Source organism: Melanerpes formicivorus, unplaced genomic scaffold (genome assembly GCF_026170545.1).
Source record: "Melanerpes formicivorus ecotype bairdi unplaced genomic scaffold, bMelFor1.0.p_v2 SCAF_3, whole genome shotgun sequence".
NCBI lineage: Eukaryota > Metazoa > Chordata > Aves > Piciformes > Picidae > Melanerpes > Melanerpes formicivorus.
Window position 1 is genome coordinate 6,930,864 of NW_027142355.1, and position 16,043 is coordinate 6,946,906.

At 38.7% G+C, this 16,043-nt stretch overlaps 1 protein-coding gene across 1 annotated transcript; it reads right to left on the minus strand.

Annotated features, from left to right (window-relative positions):
* Positions 1–351: 351 nt before the first annotated feature.
* ZNF800 (zinc finger protein 800) lies at positions 352–14,520 on the minus strand. Its single transcript, XM_068165681.1, has 5 exons — positions 14,429–14,520; positions 13,617–13,724; positions 11,367–11,462; positions 7,448–7,591; positions 352–5,721 (listed from the first exon to the last, which is right to left on the minus strand). The coding sequence occupies exons 2-5, from the start codon at positions 13,675–13,677 to the stop codon at positions 3,962–3,964; spliced, it is 2,061 nt and encodes a 686-aa protein (XP_068021782.1). The 5' UTR covers positions 13,678–13,724; positions 14,429–14,520; the 3' UTR covers positions 352–3,961.
* Positions 14,521–16,043: the final 1,523 nt, after the last annotated feature.

Here is a 16,043-nt window from a genome sequence, read left to right on the forward strand (position 1 = left end):
AACTAAAAATCTCATATCGATACATTAATATGTAACCCTGTAGGTAAGTGCCCACATGGATCTTGATTATTTTCAAAGCTTTATCACAACTTTTCAGGATTTGTCAAAAAAAATACTTCTTAAAGAATAAGCAATCATTCTCCCTTTAAAGTTTTGTTTCCTCTCATTCAAGATGGTTATATGGAAAGACTTAAAAAAAATCACTAAATTTAACAAGTCCTTCATAATCATTTACTCTTGCTATTGGAAAAAAAAGGAAAAAGATGAACTGTTCCATAAGTCAGAATGATACAGAAACTTGTTTCAAAAGACCTACTCAGAAGAATTAACCTCAAGGGAAAAGAAAACCCTGTGGCAATTGTGAATTATTAAACTGCGTCTTTAAGAAGATATTAACTACCCAAGGCCTCAAGTAAAATCAATTTTGTAGCTCTGTTTATCTGCACAGATTCAGAAGTAGTGAAGACAGCTTCCCTTTGAAATCACAGTAACTTCACTCTCACATATTTCAAGATGCAGAGAGCAGAAACCACAAGAACTAGATAAATGAAGAGTTATTCTATCACTATGCCTGCATCTTTATTTCTTAATCCACAGGCATTCAGGAAAATTAGTTAAAATGCACCTACATAAATAGCTTCAGATCTTTCCTCCTTTACAAAAGAACAAACAATGATTACGGCAGGTCTTTTCGTATATTCCAACCATAAAAAGATGCAACTTTAGACTGCCATCAACATTAACCACAAGGCAAAACTAGGTACTCTATTAATATTCTATTTTGTTTCTTATAAGAGCATAATAAAACTATGCTCTGCTCAGTTTATGAAGAGATACCTTTACAAGGAACAAAAAGCCAGTATCATCAGAATATAGCAAGGCTCAACCATCAGTGCGGAGAAGCGTTCACAAGTGCCAAACTTTTCATAACCAAACAAATAACATTTATTACAACAAAATATTACAAGCAACTAGTTTCAGTGATCAAAGAGTAAAACTTTACACAAATGCAAACATTCGAATTTCTGATTGTTAAGGGACAAGATATTCCAGGTTTACCAAGACTTAAAAGTCATTTCCAGTCTGTTTTATTTTCCATCAAATACAGTACATTTATCCAAACAAAAGCATGTACATTCAATATAGAACATTGTGAGCAACAGATACAGTTCAGTTCCTATTCACAGTATTTTTAGTGCAATGCACTAACAGGGCCAAATATTTCTTTATCCATAAAAGTATTTTTACTCCTGATCTTGTGATCAACATTTTAGATATATTTTATACAAAAAAGTATATATGAACATGAGGCACCTCCCTAAGTAAGGGAGTGAACCTATATAAAAAACATGGTATTTCTTCTGATGTACAATACCTTTCAAGTTGTAGCAATTTGACACAAATTACTAAACAAAATATTTTCTAAAAAGTAAAAACCAAACCAAAAGTAACCCAAACCACTGATGCATGAAACCTGCCAAGAATTTCATAATGGTAGGCATGCAACTGTTTTACTACAGTCTTGATTAAAACATTTTTTTTAAAAAATTGTATCTAAAGCATTTTCAAAGTTGTATACAAAGTCAAGTGCTACCTATAGTGGTCATTCATGATCTTGAGAGAAATGACATTTTGAGTTTCTCCCATACTAGCCTCCCTTTTTATTAATCTTTAATGAAATATCCTAATGTTTTAAGTGGTTGTGCACAGATTGTCTGTCTATAATACATCAGCAGATATTCACTACCTTCATATTAACATTAGTGTGTTGATCTTTCAAAAAAATAAACTGAAAAAATAAACTGCAACTATCATTAAAGTGCTTGTGTATTTTTTTTTTTTTAATAAAAAAAAAATAAAGAGGAATGTGGATATTCTTGTAAACTTTCTAGACGTTTACGAAGTTTTCTTATGACCCACATATGGAAACAAAATGGACATCTTTGAAGCAACTCCAGTACAGTGAAATTCAGAATGCCCCAGAACTGGGAAATCAGTCAGTAAGAACAAACTGTTGTTATGGCAAACACTAAAAATTAGTACAATTCAGCCAATACGCACTATGTTGTTTGCTCTCATACATTCACTTGTAATAAATTTAAAACAGTTTGTAATACAGCATTTGCCAAAGTAGGATACCATGAAAAAGTTAAGAGTTGTTCATCAATTAGCTCTGCCAGGGAGGACCAGTACTCACAGTGAACTCTCTGATGATGATTTCCTAAACAAAGAGCAAAAAATCTTCTTTCAAAGCTGTGGTTCATTAAGTTGCCTCTGCACCTCTTTTTAATTTCACTGTTCTACGCTGATAAACTTTAACTGCAGAGAGATAACAGCTAATTTAGAACCATGTGCATTTCAACTACTCCAGTATCTGGGGAGGAGGCACTGTCCTACTGTCAAATGATTTAGTAAGAAAACAGCTCATGAAAATATCTCCTCTTTACAGTACCACTACCAAGATATCAGAGGTTCCAACAAAACTAAAGTCCTTTTCATTCAACTGAACTCCAAACTTTCCAAACTTCACTTGAACCCATCTGAGGAGAAATGGGAATATATTAATACTTTGAGTTTACCCATATAATTCTGTTTTACATTACACAATATAAATAATTTATAAGGCTAAATTTTTAATTCTTGATCAAAATGCAGAAGTCATTTCTCCCCTTAAACTCTGCATAATTCAGGATGCAGCTCAGTCAATTTTTGAAGGTCTATCCCACTTAGCAAGGATTTGCTAGGAAGTCACAAAAGCACCAGATTACAATTTAACATAGGTGGGTGACAATTCATTACAAAAGCCAAACTCAAACCAAATTATCTCCTGGGAAATAGCATTTCAGAGTTGAAATACAGAACAAGGCACATGTACTCGGTTTTGTTTCCACCAAATATGCTAGAATAATTCTGAAAAAGGATGTTATAAACTCTTCCAGGTTTCACTACTTTCCTCATTATAGTTTTTTGTACAATCTCCCAAGCTTCAGGCATCAGTCATTCTGAAAAACAAAGTGACTGCACATATACATACTTATGTTATTTCCTTTTTTAAAAGGTCCTTTTAAGAACAGGCCAGCTTTAACATGACGGCTATGGAAAACTGAGAAACTATCACTACAACCATCCAAGTGTAAAAAAAATTCCAAGAGTACCACATAAGCAGAAGTTTAGAAAATTATTGGCCAGATTTCTAAAAATATTTAGGCTTACCCAAAAAAAAATTGATGAGACTTGAACACTTTAAAAAGTACATGACCCTAAGTCTCCAAACTTGTGCTTATTTATATAAGCATTAAAAGAATCAAATCCTGTACTTCACGATTTTAAAGGTGCTTCTAGACACCTAATTCTTACTGATTCTCAATCAAAGCAAGAAAGCATCCTACTTACAGCCCAAAGAAATGCTCTATGTCCTTTTGCTGACAGGGAATAGGCAATATGCATTTTTTTTAACAAAGAAAGAAAGAGAACAGGAATGCTAATTCCAATATGATCGAAGAGATATTTTCTGTCAACAGCTTTCACAGTAGTACCTTTAATACTTCTTCAACTGGGTCACTGAGAAGTTAATTAACAGATTAAGTTATTGAAACCACAGTACTGTTAATTTTAAAAAATTACTGGCTTAGAAATGTACAAATATTGATTACAAGAGATGCCTTAAGAAAACGTAGAGTGGACTCGGTATATTCTAATCTATGTTCTATTCCAAATTCCTACAATGACAAATTTAGAAATAAACTCTTTTCTGAAACACCAAAAATAAAATTTAAGAAACAAATTCAGTATCTATGTTGGCATTTAAGCCTTTAAAACAATAAAATCTATGAAAAAAAACAAAGACCATATTTTCAGCCCTAAATCAGCAAGGAGGAAAAAAAAAAGGCAGTGGATGTGTTTGTTTGTTTGTTTTAAAACAAACAAATAAGAAGACCTGACAAAACATTTTTTCTTTCCCTCACCAGACAACAGCTTTAGATCTTGTACTTCTGCCTTTGGTTTTATTTTCTTCAGTTGAATGAGATACATTTGCTTTGTGCGTTTTCTTATGATGTTCTAGAAAAGCTTTCCTGGCAAAGGCTTTCCCACATTTATTGCATCGGTGCAGAGAAAAGTTTTTTGTTACTTTTACTTCAATGCCAACGTCAGCTCCTTCATACTTTTTATTGGGAGAATTAGAGATGGCATCCTGTTTTGAAGCAATCTGTTTTGTTTCATCCCTCTGAGGGCCTCTTTTGGTCACCTTATTTAGAACAAGATCGATTGGCTTTTTTATTGCTCTAATTTCCAAACTCGCCGTTATTTTCCCAAGGTAGCGTGGTGACTTTTTATGAACTACCGTGATGTGCCTTATCACATCACGTTTGCGACGTGTTTCGTAAGAGCAGAGTGGACACCTGTAGTATTTAACATAAATGTTATTTCCATCTGTATGTAATTCAATGTGCTTTGTCAAGTTCTGCTTAGAAGTAAACTGGCGTTTACAGAGTTTACAGTAAAGCTGCTTGAAGTCAAAGCCAGCTGAAAGTTTTGGCTTCCTGTTTTTTTGCTGGCCACCTGCAGCAGATGCACTGGTTGACTTAGAGGCTGATTTAGTAGCTGATTTAGAGGCTGATTTAGTGGTTGATTTAGAGGCTGATTTAGGGTTTTCAAGGTCCTGTTTAACTTTATTTTTCTGTGCTGATGGTGTGCTCTTTTTCTCGTTTGAATGATTTGTTCCCTTCAATTCATTCTGCGGAGAAAGGGCAATGGAAGGGGGTGAAGGTTCTACAGAATCTGCTGGTTCGACTTTTACTTTTATTTCTGTGCCATTGGCAGTATTGTTGGGTCCTTTCTCTCTTTTAGAGTTCTTTCCAGAAAGAGTTATCTTGTGAACAATTTGCATGTGCCTTTTCAGCATTATTTGAGAACTATATTTTCTCTTGCACAGAAGGCATTTGCATGCAGTTAAATTGTATTCAGCCTTTGAAGACGACTTTTGTTTTCTGGTCTTAAAAGATTTTTTAGCTGAAACTGTATCCAAGAACAAAGGTTGCCCAGGCTTTGTAGCTATATCAGGAGTAATGGAATCCCTTCTTAATCCTCTGTGAACTTCATCAAAATGCCTCCTTACATTGGCTTTTGTAGCAAATGATTTATAACACACAGGACAACTTCTACCTAACGTTACAAGAACATTCTTATTTCGTCCTTTCGCGGAGCACTGGTTTGGTTTCTTTTTAGTTTCTATATACTTCTTTAGCTCTTCCATCTTTTTTTTGTGCACTTTTCGAATGTGACGGCGTACACTGCGTCTAGAATGAAATTCTTTCCTACAAAGGCAACATATCAACTGGTGGCCAAAATCAGAATTATCCAGAGAGTCCAACTCAGGATTTACTGCTGGAGGCTGTTCTTCAGGAGTAGGTATCACTTTGTTTGTAGCAGGATCAGCAGGAGGTAATTCTACAGTCTCCCCAGCTGGGACTGGGGCTGGAGCTGAAACAGTCTTGTTTTGCTCAGGGCTGGGTTCCTGTACTGGAGCTTGATCAGCAGTATTACTGCTTTCCGTGTTCTCATCTGGGCTATCAGTCCTTGATATATATTGAAATACAGCATTCTGATTTGTTTCTATAGGCTGCAATTTAATTATATATTCTTGTTTATCTACCCTCGGATAGATTGCTTCCAGAAGGTCATTTATGGCTTGACTCTGTTTATCGTTTGTATCTGGGAGGTCTGTGAAAAGAGGCAAAGGTATTTTTAAATGATCTGGTAATTAGTTTCAAAGTATCTTTTAACCACTGGATCAGTTCAGTCACTAAATTTGCACAAATCCTGTATTTGTACTATTTTTCTGACCACTTACACTTAGAGACTTTAAGTAATCATTGTTATCATATCAGCATAAGTTACCGTTTTTATTAAGAGATGATATTGGAAGCCTGCTAATGTGAAAGTCACCTAAAGTCAAAATTACTTTTGCCAAGATTAAATCGATTTTATTGGCAAAAATAACATCATACACCCAAGCTTGTTCTGCAAGTGTGAAACTAAGTCTAAAGTATCATTAGAAACTGATTCTCCTACTGCTGGAAAAGGGTATTCTCAACAAAGGAACCCAATTCTGGAAAAATGCCCTTATCTGTCAGTTCTGAACAGTCCTTAAGAAAGAATGAAAAGTCTGTGTAACCTGAGCACTGCATGAAGATACAAGCAGATAAGGGAGAACCTAACTTCTGGGGCAGGGAAAGCTTTTAGTAATACCAAAGCTGTTAATAGGATCAGTGATAACAGTAAGATAGAAACATTAAGGACAGAAAAATCCAGTATCATTCAAGGGAAAAAAGGCCAGAATGTTAAGAGCTGGATAGCAAGTCAGAAACTTTTGCATGTAGGTCAGATACATTTCTGACCTTGTTTACAAAATTCAACTCTCGTCTCTTCACAGAGAAGCTCTGCAACTCTGCAACTAGCCACGCACACTCGTTTAAAGAAGGCGACTAGTAGTCTTTTCACCTTCTCATCACAAAACTAGCTGACAATGTGGGAAGGTTATTGCCTACGTAAATCTCTGTTCTTTCTGGTTTTTTTAATACTGAGGCAGGATGGCATTAACAAGGCAAGGAAAATCCTCATTGCACCTCTCTTCTTTCTAGTCAAGAGATCAAGGTAATCAGAAAGCTACACAAAATTTTTTTTTGAATGCTGACACATTTCCAAATTATTCAGCTTTACTCAGATGACAAAAAGTCATCACTGGAATGAGACTTTAATAAGTTTATAAGTTTCCTTTTACAGAAAAATACTTTCTTTTTTTGCCATCTGGGCACAATCACACAAAGTATCTTAATGAAATATAAGGTCAGGTGAGGCTGTGGGGGAAAAAAGCTAGCATTATTGAAGCACAGGTCCTCAAAGAAAAGGGTGAACTTTTCATCTGTGTTTCTTAATAAGTATTACTGAATTGCATCTGTGACACTAAACACTTCCTAAGTACAGGAGATAACTATGGGTATTTTTCCATGACACCTTAGTGTGAAGCTGAAGTCCATCAGAGCTATGCTGACCTAAAACTCAAATGCCTTGTCAGACCCACACTTTCCTATAAGCTTCATTTCCCAGTTTTGGGCATCTTTCACAGGAAACAGGGAAAGACACAAAGGAGGGGGTGGGGAGAAAAAAATAAAAACTGTTGACAGTGACATTCTCACTAAAAGTTTGGCTATATAAACTAGCTATCAAGTTATGACATTGACAGTGGTCTCAGTTGTTAATAATGTACATTAAGTCAGTGCTGCAATTTCTTTGCTACCACAGAAGTGATCTACCTAAGTTACTACTGAAATTTAAATCCACTTTTTTTTTTTCCATTTTGTTTATGCTATGTTTGTATTAATGGTACAGAAAAGTAAGTGACTCAACTCAGATAGCTCTATTAAACATTTCAATTAGTAAGACTTACTGTCATCCATCTGGAGACTTGGAGGACAATAAAACTTTTTATGAGTAATTAAATTTGGTAATCCCCTGAAGAGACTCCGGCACAATTTACATTCAAAAATGGTGTCCACATCTTTTAACAAGATATGCTTGAGTTGTTTAGTTCCTGTAATAAAAGAAACATTACACTTAAGGAAGGTTTTCTGTTCATGTTTTAATTCACATCATCCTATGAAAGTGGAACCATTTTAAAACATGACAATTATAAAAACATTCTATCTTGTGTGAATGCTACTTCATTGCACTGTAGGTTTATGATACATATTCCAAGTTACACTACAAAAACATGATACCTTTGGAAACATAAACTACACGAAAAACCCTCAAGCATTACACACATTACAGTTTATGACAAAAAACAAGCAGCAAACATTAAGAAGGAGTCCATCCTACAGGAAGGCTGGAGAGGGACTTTTCATAAGGGTGTCTAGTGATAGGACAGGAGGGAATGGTTTTAAGCTGAGGGAGAGTAGGTTCAGACTGGATCTTTGGGAAAAATTCTTCAATACAAGGTTGCTGGAACTCCAGAATAGGCTGCCCAGGGAGGCTGTGGATGCCTCCTCCCCGGAGGTGTTTAAGGCCAGATTGGGTGAGACCTTAGGCAACCAAGTCTAGTTGAGAGGCATCCCTGCCCATAGCAGGGAGGTTGGAGCGGATTATATCTAAGGTTCCTTCCAACCAAAGCCTTTCTACAATTCTATACTACAGTATCTAGTGGCAACACAATTGTCCAACAGGAAAGAATAAACACCTAGAGAAGTCTGCAGTATTTCTAATTTGTGCTTGTATCCAACAGCACAAAAAAAGCAAGATATATACAGCTATTTTGTATTAAAACAGCACTTGGTAAGTCAGAAAACTAGACCATACAGTAAAATAAAGAGGAAAAACTAACATCGAGGGATCTGACCCAAACAGAGATGGTGATGCTCAGGCAACAAAGTAGAACTGAAGACCTATTTTCAGCCTGCTGAGAGGCAAATACATTCAAAAAACATAGGCAGTGTGACAAAATATGCATGTTTGCCCAGTTAGTACACAAGGTATATTCAAACACCACCCCAAATCCAGCATTGTTGGCACATTCCAGCTCCTGTCTTGCTTAATGAACTAAAGAATTCAGAGTTTAAATTACACTTCAAATCCACTCTTTCATGTCTCATCTCATGACAATTATGAATGTAATTCCCACAAATATCAATGAATTTAAACATGTACCACACTCCAGATTAGAAAGAAACACCAGTTAATAAAATTCAGCTAATTTCTCTATCTTAATTTTTTTTCTTATAATGGAATATGTCAAAATTGATCAAAATTAGTCCAAGAAGCAAAAACATAATGAAACTGGAACAAGAATAACTAATACCAGACAAGGACAAACAGCATTAAGAATTTTTCAAGCTGAAATACAAGTTCAAGTTTTCTGTCATCACAGACATTTCTCTAAGAATTCCTTCTAAAGCTCAAACTCAGTCTCAGAACAATTACTAAAGCATAACCACTATTAGTTCTTCAATACAAATTGGCCATACCAAGACAACTTTTTATTTTTGTAGTACTACAAAATTTGTTAAAACTTGAGTTTTACAAAAGCACAGTGCCATTTCCTTCTTCAACAGTTGCCCAAAAATGAGACTTGAACTGAATTATCTGAAGCTACCATCAGCTTCTGTCCCCTCCTATGCCTTTCCTGGGCCACAGCCTTAGCCTCTTATCTTCTCTCACTGCACTTTCTTCAAGCATTACTAACCTCACCTTCATCTGACTTGTATTTTTACAGACCATCTGTATTTTACAGACTACTGGACAAATATTTAGATTCAGTCTAAAGCCCAAATTTGAAAATTGTAGAAAAGTCATCCAAAAGCAAGTTGTTTACCTCACCAATTGGTGAGTTGTTTATCTCACCAATAATTTCTGCATGTACAGAAAGCCACTGAGAAAAGCCCAGCTGAACAAAACTGAAGGTGATCCATGTAGATAAAAGTCCAGTAAGTTACCAAACTGTAATTCAAACAAAAAGCATTCAATTTGGTGATAGCACACAATTAACCAGTTTAGCCATGCTCTTGACAAATGTCCTAGCCACAAACCTCTCTCCCAAACCAACCAACCAATCATGTAATTGTCCACTATTTCTCAATCAAGGGAAACACAAGTCCTTCATTCTCTCTACTCTTATACCGGTATTTCAGTCTTTTTCCATTCAGGGCTGAAATATTTTTGTCTAATCCAAATTATTTAAGAATTACTGGGTCAGATTAAAGGATTTATGACATACTAGAGGTCATGCCAGATGACACGGTAGTCACTCTGGCTTCAAACCACCTTATACAACTTTGAAGCAGAAATACCAATGTGTAGACCTTTTGCAAGCAATTGCATTGTTAGGAAAAAAAGCAACAAAAAAAACCCAAAACCACCAGTTTCAAATTCATCTGTTACTCTTAATGCTTTGGATGTTAAAAGTTTCTGCTAGAACCACATAAACAGTAACAGGCAATACTCTAACTTTAATCTTTATTTCTTTACCACAAGAATCAAAATAGGTTTTTCCATAATGAAATATTGTTTGCTCAAAATTAACCAGTAAAATTTTGGTCTAAGTCTTTTTGCCATTTCCCAACTTCCCTGCTGCAGATGACTGCAGGTGTCAAGGTAAGCTATTAACATCTGCTAGTGAGCCCAGTCTGGAAGCAGCCCAGAGACAGCATTCTTGCAACAAGCTCATGCTATTACCAGTAGAGATCCTATTACTCTGCTTCAAGTGGAAGCAGCCTGCCACACATATCTGAGGCCTTAGACAACCTCAGACAAATTAGAGAAGGTTACTAATGACAACTCTCACACCTGGTTTTTCTTCTTGTATAAAGTTGTTGAAATGCTAGTGGAGGATTTAAATACTGCACACTTTTACAAGACTCAACCCATACAGGCATTCCATTACATAGCAGCAATGACCTAGACTTGAAACATCTAATATCTGTAACAGCTGTCCATGAAAAAAATCTAAAAACATATAGACAGTACTGGTAAAGAGATCACTTCAGTTTCAAACCAACGGCTGTAAAAAATACAATGCTTGGTTCACAGTATCAGAAACACAGAAATAGCTAGAAAACATTAAAGGTTTCAATCATGTCTGGCATGCTTACCCAAACACTCGGTAGTTATTCTTAGATTCACTGTATGTATTTAAAGCCCCCAAAACTGGGGAACTGGTTTGGTTGGACAAGATCTAAGATCATTGAGTCTAACCATCAACCTAACACCACTATGACCATTAAACCACATCCTGAAGTACCACATGTACATGTTTTTTAAACGCCTCCAGGGACAGGGATTCCATCACCTCCCTGGGCAGCTTATTCCAATGCCTGATCACTTTCAGTAAAGAAATTTTTCCTAATATCCAATCTAAACCACCCCTGGCACAATTTGAGGCTATTTCTTCTTTTCTATCACCTGATACAAGGGAGAAAAGACCAACACCCACCTTGCTATAACCTCAAGTAGTTGTAAAGAGTAGTAAAGTCTTACTTAAAAAAACACGATAAAACAACTCTACAAAGTTCAAGGTAAGCAATAAATTTTCTCCTCATTTCATTAGTTTTAGGATAAACTCAATAATTACAGCAGGAAGGATGACACAAAGCAGGATGACAAACTAACTTCTAATATTTCTGAGAGATAATTATACAGCAGAAGGTGTACATTCACTAAATTATATGAAAATGGAACAGCATCTAAATCCAAAAACCTAGAAATAGTTTGCAAATTTGTAGAAAGTCAAGGGGTGGCTATTTTAACATATTAAATATATATAAACCTTATAGCAAGGTAATGACGTTCTCAAGTCATTAGTCATAGTTTCATACCTGATCGAAAACACTCAATGATTTGTTGAATACCAGATTTTGATGTTTGCAGAGGCTGCTGTAATAGTGGAGGATCACCAGGTTCCAGCAGATGCACTGAAATATACAAAAGGATAATAAGCCATTAGAGAACATTACAGTGATTTTTTATTAAGTTTATGGATTTTTCTATGCACACGATAAGCTAGCTAAAAAGAAAGGTCAGGACTACAGTACAAGCTGCCTTACTCAAAAGCCTTAATTTATACTGCATTAAAAACCAGTCAATATTGAATTTTCCAGCCACTATGCCTTCTGACAGTTTGCTGTCATTTTGATAATTTAAAGAAAATGTGTATTTAAAGCTATGGGTATCAAACACAAAAATTGAAATAGAAAAAGCCAAATTAACTTACTTGAAATTTTCATCCATTAAAGCAATTCCCCAGAACATTTACTTGACTCCCACCATTCAAACCAAAACAGATGTACAAAAAACATTAACACATACTGTACTTCACAGCATACTATGTGATTTCAGTGTTGTCAGTACACACCTAAACACTGAAACTGAATTTAGAAGCAGCAATGCTGACAGAAAAGTACAAGCAGAACTACAGAATAATTTGTATCAGTTATAGCAGATTCAAGTTCAAACAAACTGCTGCGGTAATAACTTATTTCTGAAGTTTCGTTCCACATCACATCTTTGCAAAACCTACTGAAACTAAAACATTTATTGATCAGGATGACTACAGGCTACTTCAATACTAGGTATTTATGCATGTGAGAAGTAACAGCATCACATTGCTGTATGCATGTAAGTTTTGCTCAGAGGGAAAATCAAATTTAAATGGATAAGAGCAAGCATGTTTGCAAAATCATTAGCTAAGTCATATACCTGATTTCTTACTGACATTAAAATAACTATCTTTGTACTTCAAAAATCTGCTCCTACCTCATTCATTTGGTTTGACTTTTAAACCCCATTGTAAGGTTTCCATTTTTTAATGAAGCACTGAGCACCTCCAAGAAAATTTACTTTTTTATTAAGAGTAGTAGAGGTCTACAAGGTAACTAGACATATTAAGATCAAACAGACTGAATATATGTCAACATGAAAGCTCTTCTAGAAGATGTAAGGTTATAAATAAGTTCAAGCTGAAAAGAACATCAGAAAGAAAAGCAGTGTAAGAAAAGAATGATAAAGTGAGCACTTCACCCAACTATGCTGGCCCCACAATATACCATTATATATACGAACACATAACAGCCATTACAAATCAGCTAATCATTTGGAGATCCCAAACACAATGACATATTGTATTCTACTAGCCTATTCCCTCTAATTAAAAATAGTGTATTTTGGCTTGTATACTGCCTCTAACATGCACGTGCAACACCCACTGACATCAAGAGGATCGATATACGTGGAGCTGACTTATAAGGCAAGCAAAGCACTTTAGCTGTTTTAAAGTACTAGAACAACTCAAACACATTTTATCTTAAACACAAAGAAACATTTCTACTAGCTGAACAATACCTGCTCTCAAATTGCATTTAATTAAGGAAGTATTATCAAAGTTTCCATGTTCAAACTTTCAACTGTCAGTCTCCCAAAGTTGATGCCTTTCTTTTCAAAACACAAGTCAAAGTATCCAAACAACAATTTCTATAAAGCAGTAACAAAGAAACCAAATTTCCTTTTAGGCTACCAAACAGAACACCGGGAAAAACAATTACAGAAAAACTCTAGCATGTGAGCTGAACCTTCAACATACTCATTATACTATCCACTGAAGACATCTCCCAAGTCACACTGTAGTAGAATGCAAACAGCCATTTCAGGACTAGGATTTTTTTTTCCCCTCTGAGAAAAGATGTGAAGCAAAACATAAATGCAAGAGATTGCCAGAAACATCATTTTATAGTAAAAAAAAAAAAAAAATCAGAATATTACACTTTTTGGAAACAAAAAGGCCCTCTGGTTTTCCACAATTTCTTGCCTTCCCCCAGTCCACTGCATACAATGCCCATGTGGTGGCTAGGGATTATTGCACATTCTGCACGAACTGAGAAATTATCTTCCTGAAATAATTTTAAAACGACAGTTCATGGATATTAAAAAAAAAAAAATCCAAGCAAAATTTCTTAAGTTTTTATATCCAAAACGGTTACTAACGACGCACATTCGCAACATCACAGTACTTCCCGCAAGCTTTTAACGAATGAGGTAAGTAGCACAGCCAAAACATCCACACATCGCTGTACCTGGTTCACAGCATCCATGATGATGGTGGTCAGTCTGACAACACTTGTCCCTTAGAGGCATTTTCTGTGCGCAAGGCCTACCTTCCTTCTACATCCAGCAGCCCGTTTCTGTCAAAATACGCACATTAACTGTTACTCCCGGAAAACGGGCGGCTCCGGACAGCGCTAACCTCTCACACCCACTTCCTACAAGAGCAGCGCCGGCGTGGGCCAGGAGGCAGCGGCACCCTTCACGCATAAGTTTCCATTGTTTACAACAGGTCTCACAACGCCCTCTGCATCAGCCGCTGCTGAGAGACCGGCCGCTCCGCTCCCGCCTGCCCGGGCCCCACCGCCCAGCGCGGCCCGGCCCAGCCACGCGCGCTTGCCCCGCTGCCACCTGCGCCTCGACTGGCGGAGGGAAGACCCCGGCTGCCGCCAACCCCAGGGCCGCCGTCCCCCTCCCCATGTCGAGCCGAACCCAGCCGCCTGGCCCCGCACCCCCTCATCGGGCGGCTCCCGCCGCGCCGCTCTCCCGCCGCCCCTGGCCGCGCCTCGTTCCCAGCTCCCAGACCCCAGGATGGTGTCCTTCTGCTCCCGCGGGAGTGGGAAGAAAGTTGCGTCACCGACCACAAGAAGCAGCAGCAGCCCGCCCGCCGCTGGGCCCGGTGCCCCCAACGGCGCTGCCTAAGCAGGAGCCGGAGCCGGGCGCGCCCGCCGCCCCGCCACGCGCGAGGCCGGGTGGGGAGGGGCGAGCGGCCGGCAGGTGACAGCGAGCGCCAAAAGCCAGCACCGCGAGGGGGAGGGCCGTAGCGCCACGGGTGAGGCCCTACCTGGGAGAGGACGGACGGCTTCCCCCTCCCCAAATAAAACTTTATCGTCCCCTGTCCCGCCAGAGCTGCGGCCGCTGACCCCGGAGCCGGATGGGCACAGGGGCAGGAAGTGACTACGGGCCTGGCGGCGAGGGGCCGCGCAGTGCGCAGGCGCCTGTCCCTCTGCTCTGCTGGCGGGGCTGTGCAGGTGCCAGGCGGTGGCATGGGGCGCGGGGCTTGCGGGGCTCGCCGCCGGGACGGGGCGCCACAGCCCCGGCGGAGGATGTGGCCCGGGACTCTGGCTGGACACCAGCGCCAAGGTCGTGGCATGGGTGGCCTGCTGCGGCGGGTAACGGTCGAGCCCTCCACGCGAACGGGCGCCGTCCTTGTCCGTGTGGGGAGGAAGGCTCGCCGCTAACCTGCGCGCGGGGCGGCGATGTGCGGCGCTGCGCCGAGGCCACCCGTGCTCGGACACCAGTGGGAGCGGCCACCATCACCTGAGGTGGCGTTTCTGCCCAGTCTCAACCTGGTCTGCTTTATTACAGGTGTATTCTTAAAAACACCAGTTGCAGTAAACTCACTGTGGAAAACGACGGATCGATGGTTTCAGTACCTGGAAGGAAAACTTCTCTTCTACGGGACGGTTTTGTAATGTGTATTCCAAATAGCGGCAAGAGCACGTCGGTGCTCTGTAGTGAGCGGCCGGGCCGCCGGTGTGTCCGGATAGATTTCCACAAGGTGGCTGCTGAGCCCTGGAGCCCTCTTAGTGCAGTTTTCTGAGCGGCTTGTGTTGGGGAAAAGGTAGCCCTCAGTTTTTGCCAAAGAATAGGACGTGATTAAGGCCTCTTCCACTTAAGGAAAAACTTCTGTTGTTTAAGGAAAACCTGAAAGGAAAAACAAGGAATAATGACATCATTGCAAAAATTTAATAAAAGCTGAGTGATTAACATGGAAACAAGCTGTCAAGTTTTGGCTTGTAATAGCATCAATTTTCATTGGATATGGGATTCCTGGTTTCAAAGTCAAAAGTACTGCCCGTTTTAGAAATCTCACAGTATAATCAGACATTGAGAGCGCTTACCATCACTGACCATTAACTTGTAAGCAATAAAAGCCTCTTTTAAAATACGGACATGCATTTCACCTGTAAGTCTGCATGTTCCAAAGCAACAGGAGGCCAAATTCAAAGGACATAAAATCTGTTTGGGTTTTGGTTAATAAACTGAAGATACTGTAAGTATCAGAGAATGTTCAGAGAGCATTTCAAATAGCCTAGTACCAAGTAGCATCTTGAGTACAGAAGTTAATGTAAACCTTCATGTCAGGCAACCAAATGCAAGTCGCTGTATATGTCCAGAAGTGCTGTCATCTTAATGAGTTTAACTACATCCTAAGCTCTGCTCTGTTTTAGACACAGATTGGAAGAGGCTTAAGAACTCCACTCAGCCATGTAGCAACATTCAGCCCATGTACAGCACAGTTGTGTAAGACCCTGAAGCTCATGGGTAACAAAGTGCAAGGAACTCTTTTTTTTTTTTTTTTTTTTCTCTGCACCATAGTTCTAATGAACTTACAAAAAATTAACTTAGAAAAATTAACATTCCCCACCTCCCAGAAGGTTCAAAGTAAGGTCATC

What these genes read in the sequence shown, in the direction of transcription:
- ZNF800 (XM_068165681.1), bottom strand. Translation starts at nt 13,677, where the DNA reads ATGCCTCTAAGGGACAAGTGTTGTCAGACTGACCACCATCATCATGGA. An exon ending in TCATGGATGCTGTGAACCAG is followed by an intron (nt 11,463 to 13,616) that starts GTACAGCGATGT and finishes TGTATATTTCAG; the next exon opens with TGCATCTGCTGGAACCTGGT. An exon ending in CATTGAGTGTTTTCGATCAG is followed by an intron (nt 7,592 to 11,366) that starts GTATGAAACTAT and finishes CTTTTATTACAG; the next exon opens with GAACTAAACAACTCAAGCAT.